General features: G+C 35.2%; 1 protein-coding gene across 4 annotated transcripts in view; it reads left to right on the top strand.

Annotated features, from left to right (window-relative positions):
- mef2aa (myocyte enhancer factor 2aa) overlaps positions 1-7,500 on the top strand; it is a 195,433-nt gene that overhangs the window by 186,723 nt on the left and 1,210 nt on the right. For 3 of the 4 annotated variants that reach the window (XM_062042587.1, XM_062042588.1, XM_062042589.1), the window contains one exon: positions 365-7,500. This exon is cut by the window's right edge and continues 1,210 nt beyond it. In XM_062042587.1, coding sequence (XP_061898571.1) covers positions 365-731 — 367 coding nt within the window. In that variant the 3' untranslated portion in view covers positions 732-7,500. Of the gene's footprint in view, positions 1-361 lie in introns of all 4 variants that reach the window. The other variant, XM_062042586.1, reaches the window with a different exon arrangement.

Raw genomic sequence — 7,500 nt, 5'->3', positions numbered from 1 at the left:
TTGTGATAACTTCTGTTTAGTTGTTGTATCTTGTTTTATTACAGACCTGTTCTACATCATTTTTTTAGACCTTTAACATCAAAACTGTCGCCGCCATTATGATGTGCAGTGCTGTTTTTAAATGATCGTTAAGTCTTGGACTGTAGAAAGTATTTCAATGACCTTAGAAGCGCCTCCTTATCAACACAGTTTGCCAAATCACGTGTTTTTGACTTAAAGTGACACACACACGGAGGTATCAAGCCGTCGATGTTTCAGTGTCGTCTGCCTCGTACAGTGTTTGGTGGTAAAAGGAAGATGGCGGACCAGGACCGTGTTTAAGGGTGAAACGATATTTGACAATGGTGCATGTGTCCGTCAGCAGCGGCGGAGGCCACCTACCTCAGGGCTCCAACCTCTCCATCAACACCAGCCAGTGCATCAACATCAAATCCGAGCCTATCTCGCCGCCACGGGAGCGCGCCACGCCCTCCGGCTTCCCCCAGCACCAGCACCAGCAGCAGCAGCAGCCGCCGCCTCAGCAAGGCCCCGGGCGACAGGACGTGCTGGGACGCTCGCCCGCCGACAGCCTGAGCTCGTCCTGCAGCTCCTACGACGGCAGCGACCGAGAGGACCACCGGGCGGACTTCCACTCGCCGCTGGCGGGCCTGGTCCGACCCCCGGCGCCCGCAGCCGGCGACAGGGAGAGCCCCTCGGTCAAGCGCCTGCGCATGGACGCGTGGGTGACCTAGAAGGAAGGAGGCGGCCGCCAAGCCAGGCAGGGAGGGCTGTATGATATCCTTATTTCTCTTTGTACATTCGGCAGGTACTTGATCACATGACGTCTGCAATAGGAGCTTCTGGCGCGCCCGCTACATGTCCTTGCTGCTTGGATGTTGCGCAACCACAGGAGGACTTTTCACCCACACACACACACACACACACACACACTTTTTATCCCCGGCGCCCTCTAAGTTATTGACGGCACGAAGAAAAGACGGAATTTCGGTTGTTGTCACGGTGACAAAGTCTCCAGTCTTCTGTCGCCGCATCTCCGATATGTAAATATCCACTTTCACGTCCGTGAGCGTGCCAGGGAGGAAAAGAAACCATCTTTTTGCGGGTGAGCGCCAAGTCGACGCCCAGCGTACTTCTCGCCCTCGCCATCCGCACACACTCTGGTGTCATCTTGTGTCACTCTGCTTTGGCCGTCTGCTTTTGCGCCCCGTTATCAGCATCCACGTATCGGACACGCCCCTCGGTATTAACCATGTCTATGCAGCCCAAGTCACATGACCCGTCCAGACCACACGTGTGATGTCATCGCAGGCGAAAAGCGACTGTTAGCCTCTTCTATTCCTAAGTGCCACTTGGACTACGGGATTCCTTTCATATTTTGGCGCTAATTCCACACGTCCATCAACACCTGGCGGTACAGTGGAACCAAAAAGATGCATCTGTCACCCACTTACTAAAAAGTATCCTCTAATTAGTACTTTGTCATTTTGTCACCAAATTGACCCCTTAGACAAACAAAAAAATGTACATACGCATTTGGCAGTTTTTGGTAAGCAAATATTTATTCTCACTGTAGGACCTCAATGGTGAGGTTTTTGTATTGCAGCCAATCTCACAAGCTGAAGATGATATTCAGAAAATATGTTTTATGGAAGTGGCCTTTGAAAGGGTTAACAAATGAATATAATTGTATTTAATATGTATACTTCAGAGGCTAACAGACTTTTTTAAAGTAGAAAAATATATATTTAACAGTTTTTGGGAAGTGGACAATTTTTGTCACTAGGACATTGATTTTAGTGTTTTTTTGTGAAATTGAATACGTTTTTTTTTTATCTTTAATTTAGCTGCCATCTCAGTTTTTGAGGAGAATATATTTATTGTCACTAGGATCACAAGTGTGAGCAATTTTTAATTTATTAGTTTGATTTGGTTAAATATATATATGTTTTATCTTTTATTTAGCTGCCATCCACAACCAAAATACTGAATAATATTCAGTATTGAAATATGTTTTATGGAAGTCATTTTGTTTTGTAAACATACTGGCGTTTGAAGGGTTAAAAACAAATATGATTTGTATTTAATGTGTATAGTTCAGAAGCTAGCACACTTTTTTAAAGTAGAAAAAAATATATTTTAACAGTTTTTGGGAAGCGGATATTTTTTGTCACTAGGACAATGTTGTTGTTTCTTTTGTGAAACTTAATACGTTTTTTTTTATCTTTAATTTAGCTGCCATCTCAGTTTTTGAGAAGCAGAGACTTATTGTCACTAGGACCTCAAGTGTGAGGTTTTTGTTTTGTTTTGTTTTTTTTAGTTTAATTTGGTTCAATTAAATTCAAAATAAATATAAAAATTATTTAAATGTATATTTCAGGCTGATCTAAATGGTATAATTGACCTTTTTAAAGTAGATACAAATATATTTAACAGTTTTTGGGAAGTGGACAATTTTTGTCACTAGGACATTGATTTTAGTTTTTTTTTGTGAAATTGAATACGTTTTTTTAATCTTTAATTTAGCTGCCATCTCAGTCTTTGAGAAGCAGAGACTTATTCTCACTAGGACCTCAAGTGTGAGGTTGTTGTTTTGTTTTGTTTTTTTAGTTTAATTTAGTTCAATTAAATTCAAAATAAATATAAAAAGTATTTAAATGTATATTTCAGGGTGATTTAGTTGGTAAAATTGACCTTTTTAAAGTAGATACAAATATATTTAACAGTTTTTGGGAAGTGGACAATTTTTGTCACTAGGACATTATTATTTTTTTGTGTGAAATTGAATACGTTTTTTTTCATCTTTAATTTAGCTGCCATCTCAGTTTTTGAGGAGCAGATATTTATTGTCACGAGGATCACAAGTGTGAGCAATTTTTTTATTTTGTATTTTTTCTTTTTTTAGTTTGATTTGGTTAAATATATATATGTTTTATCTTTTATTTAGCTGCCAAAATACTGAATAATATTCAGAAAATACTCCTTGAAATATGTTTTATGGAAGTCATTTTGTTTTGTAAACATACCGGCCTTTGAAGGGTTAAAAACAAATATAATTCGTATTTAATGTGTATACTTCAGAAGCTAACACACTTTTTTAAAGTAGAAAAAAATCTATTTCAACAGTTTTTGGGAAGCAAATATTTTTTGTCACTAGGACAAGGTTGTTGTTTCTTTTGTGAAATTGAATACGTTTTTTTTATTTTTTTATTTTATCTTTAATTTAGCTGCCATCTCAGTTTTTGAGAAGCAGAGACTTATTCTCACTAGGACCTCAAGTGTGAGGTTTTTGTTTTGTTTTGTTTTTTTAGTTTAATTTGGTTCAATTAAATTCAAAATAAATATAAAAAGTATTTCAATGTATATTTCAGGCTGATCTAGTTGGTAAAATTGACCTTTTTAAAGTAGATACAAATATATTTAAACGTTTTTGGGAAGCTGACTTTTTGTCAGCAGGACAATGATGTTTTTGTTTTTTTGTGAAATTGAATACGTTTTTTTTTTAAATCTTTAATTTAGCTGCCATCTCAGTTTTTGAGAAGCAAAGATTTATTGTCACTAGGACCTCAAGTGTGAGGGTTTTTGTTTTTTTGTTTAATTTAGTTAAATATATTTTTTTAAATTATTATTTAACTTAGCTGCCATCCACAGCCTAAATACTGTATAATATTCAGGAAACACTCCTTGGAATATGTTTTATGGAAGTGGTTTTGTTTCATTTTGTACAAATACCGGCCTTTAAAGGGTTCAAAATAAATATAAAAAGTATTTAAATATATATTTCAGGCTGATCCAGTTGGTAAAATTGACCTTTTTAAAGTAGATGAAAAAATATATTTAACAGTTTTTGGGAAGCGGACATTGATTGTCACTCGGACCTCAAGTGAGTTTATTTATCTTACAGCCTAAATATAATATTCATAAAATACTCCTTGGAATATGTTTTATGGTTTAGTTTAGTTAGTTATGTAAACACACTGTACCGTCCTTTTCAGGGTTAAACATAATTATACAGAGTTTTAAATATGGCTGATGGTAAAATTGACATTTTATAACAGAAAAACATGTTTTTAAGTTTTTGGAAGGTGAAGATGTATATTGTCAATAGGACCTTTTACTTTTTATTTAATTTTGTTGAATTTATATCCTTTATTTAGCTGCCGTCTCACAGCCTAAATAAAATATTCAGAAAATACTCCTTGAAATGTATTTTATGGAAGTGGTTTAGTTTAGTTAGTTATGTAAACATATTGGCCTTTAAAGGGTTCAAAATAAATATGAATAGTATTTAATGTGTATGTTTTAGGCTGATGGAGTTGGTAAAATGTAATTTTTTTCAAGTAGAAAAAAAAACATTTAACCGTTTTTGGAAAGCAGTTATTTACTGTGAATAGGGCCTTAAGTGAGTTTTTATTCATTTTTGTGAAATTTAATTCGTTTTTAAAAATTTTTTATTCTGTGATTTAGCTGCCATCTCACAGCCTAAATATAATATTCAGAAAATACTCATTGAAATATGTTTTATGGAAGTGGCTTAATTAGTAATGTAAACACACTGTACTGTTGTTCTAAGGGTTACAAATAATTATACAGAGTTTTAATTCAAATATATATATTTCAGGCTAATCTAAATTAGTTGGTAACATTGACATTTTTATAACAAAAAACTTTTTTTTTTTTGTTTTTGAAAGGTGGAGATGTATTGTCTCTAGGACCTCAAGTTTGAGTTTAAAAATATAATTTTGTTAAATTGAATTTGTTTTTTAAAATCTTTTATTTAGCTGCCATCTCACAAGTTAAAGAAAATACTCCTTAAAATATGTTTTATGGAAGTGGTTTAGTTCATTTAGTTACAGTATGTATAGTAGGGAAGGGATTCATAAGGCCCCATTCCTGGGTGGATCTCGCATGAGAGGAAGAGGGGGGTTGTTAATCATTTTGCAGTCTGCTGAAAATGATGGAAAGTGCCACCCTAAATAGAAACTGACGCTGTGGTCAAAGTTGGAATTGCCACAAAACACTCTACTGCCATCTGGAGGCTAAAGTGGATATTCCAACCCACCATTAGTCACGTTTCATGTGTCAGGAAAACCACGATGATTGGGGCCATATGAATCCCCTTCCTAAAGTAAAACATACTGGTTTTTAAAGGGTTCAAAATAAATACAAACATTATTTAATATGGATATTCCAGGCAGATGTAGTTGGTAAAATTGACTTTTTTAAAGTAGAAAAAATATATACATGTAAGTTTTTGGGAAGCAGAGATTTATTGTCACTAGGACCCCAAGTAACTTTGTTTTATTTAATTTTGTGGAATTTAAATAGTTTATTCTTTAATTGAGCTGCCATCTCACAACCTACAGAAAATATTCAGAAAATACTAATTTCTTAGTTATGTAACACTTTCAAGGGTTAAAAATAAATAGAAAGAGTATTTAATATATATTTTTCAGGCTGAAGTAGTTGGTAAAATTGACTTATTTAAAATAGTAAAAAATAAGTAATATATTTTAACTGTTTTTGGGAAGCACAAATGTATTGTCACCTAAATATTTTTAAATCTGTTTTTAATCTTTTCTATTTCTGCCATCTCGCAGCCTTAAAATAAGTTTCAGAAATGACTCACTAAAATGTATTTTATGTAAGGTTTAGTTATGTTCACATACTGGCTTTTATAGGGTGAAAAATAACACGCATCCTTTCAAATGTAATATGATCTAGCAGGCACAAGACATTAAAACAACTTTGAAAACTTGTTGAATTAGATTTTGCAACGTTGTTTCAATGTTTATTTTAAAGGACTTGTACGTATAATCAACGTTGTATCAATGTCTTGTGCCTGCTGGGTTTACGGTTCAGCCTGAAGTCGTTTATAAAATGTACTTGATCAAAGTAGTAAAAAAAAAAAATCTCATACTCAAAACTGTTTTTGGAAAGCGGACATTTTTAGTCACTCGGACCTCAAGTGTGAGGTTTTTTTTTTTGTTTTTGTAGTGCCGCCATCTCACGGCCGAAATATAATTAGACAATACTTATTGAAATGTATTTTATGGAAGTGTTTAAATGAGTTATGTAAACATGCTGGCATTTAAATGGTTATTTAATACATGTATTTCAGGGTGAAGTAGTGGGGAAAAATCAGTTCAAAGTTGAAAGTGGCTTATGGAAAGTGGACATTTTTGTTGTGAAGAAAGTATCCATTATGTATTTCCGGGAAATATATATATTTTAATTGTATGTGGTTTAAATTATTTGAACAAACTGACCTTTAAGAGTTTTTAAAAAGTAAATATGAGTGTATAAATATGAATAATTCTCTTCAGAGTTGGCATTTTTGCTGACATTAGGGAAAAAAGTAAATCTGAGTGTATAAATATGAATAATTATCTTCAAAGTTGGCATTTTTGCTGACTTTAGGGACACATCATTGACATATAATAATAATATAAATTCCCTAAGTAAAATACAGTATAATTAGTGACAATGACAGAAGGTTACTGCAAACTACTGGTGTTTGATTTAATGCACGTGTGAAAACCTACAAACCCCGTTTCCATATGAGTTGGGAAATTGTGTTAGATGTAAATATAAACGGAATACAATGATTTGCAAATCATTTTCAACCCATATTCAGTTGAATATGCTACAAAGACAACATATTTGATGTTCAAACTGATAAACATTTTTTTTTTTTGCAAATAATTATTAACTTTAGAATTTGATGCCAGCATCACGTGACAAAGAAGTTGGGAAAGGTGGCAATAAATACTGATAAAGTTGAGGAATGCTCATCAAACACTTATTTGGAACATCCCACAGGTGAACAGGCAAATTGGGAACAGGTGGGTGCCATGATTGGGTATAAAAGTAGATTCCATGAAATGCTCAGTCATTCACAAACAAGGATGGGGCGAGGGTCACCACTTTGTCAACAAATGCGTGAGCAAATTGTTGAACAGTTTAAGAAAAACCTTTCTCAACCAGCTATTGCAAGGAATTTAGGGATTTCACCATCTACGGTCCGTAATATCATCAAAGGGTTCAGAGAATCTGGAGAAATCACTGCACGTAAGCAGCCAATCCCGTGACCTTCGATCCCTCAGGCTGTACTGCATCAACAAGCAGCATCAGTGTGTAAAGGATATAATGATAAATACATAAATGATAAATGGGTTATACTTGTATAGCGCTTTTCTACCTTCAAGGTACTCAAAGTGCTTTGACAGTATTTCCACATTCACCCATTCACACACTGATGGCGGGAGCTGCCATGCAAGGCGCTAACCAGCAGCCATCAGGAGCAAGGGTGAAGTGTCTTGCCCAAGGAAACAACGGACGTGACTAGGATGGTAGAAGGTGGGGATTGAACCCCAGTAACCAGCAACCTTCCGATTGCTGGCACGGCCACTCTACCAACTTCGCCACGCCGTCCCTATGGGCTAAGGAACACTTCAGAAACCCACTGAAAATCATTGTATTCCGTTTATATTTACATCTAAC

Source organism: Entelurus aequoreus, linkage group LG03 (assembly GCF_033978785.1).
Source record: "Entelurus aequoreus isolate RoL-2023_Sb linkage group LG03, RoL_Eaeq_v1.1, whole genome shotgun sequence".
Taxonomy (NCBI): Eukaryota; Metazoa; Chordata; class Actinopteri; order Syngnathiformes; family Syngnathidae; genus Entelurus; species Entelurus aequoreus.
The sequence above is the reverse complement of the archived record's forward strand: the minus strand, read 5'-3'. Positions and strand labels throughout refer to the sequence as shown.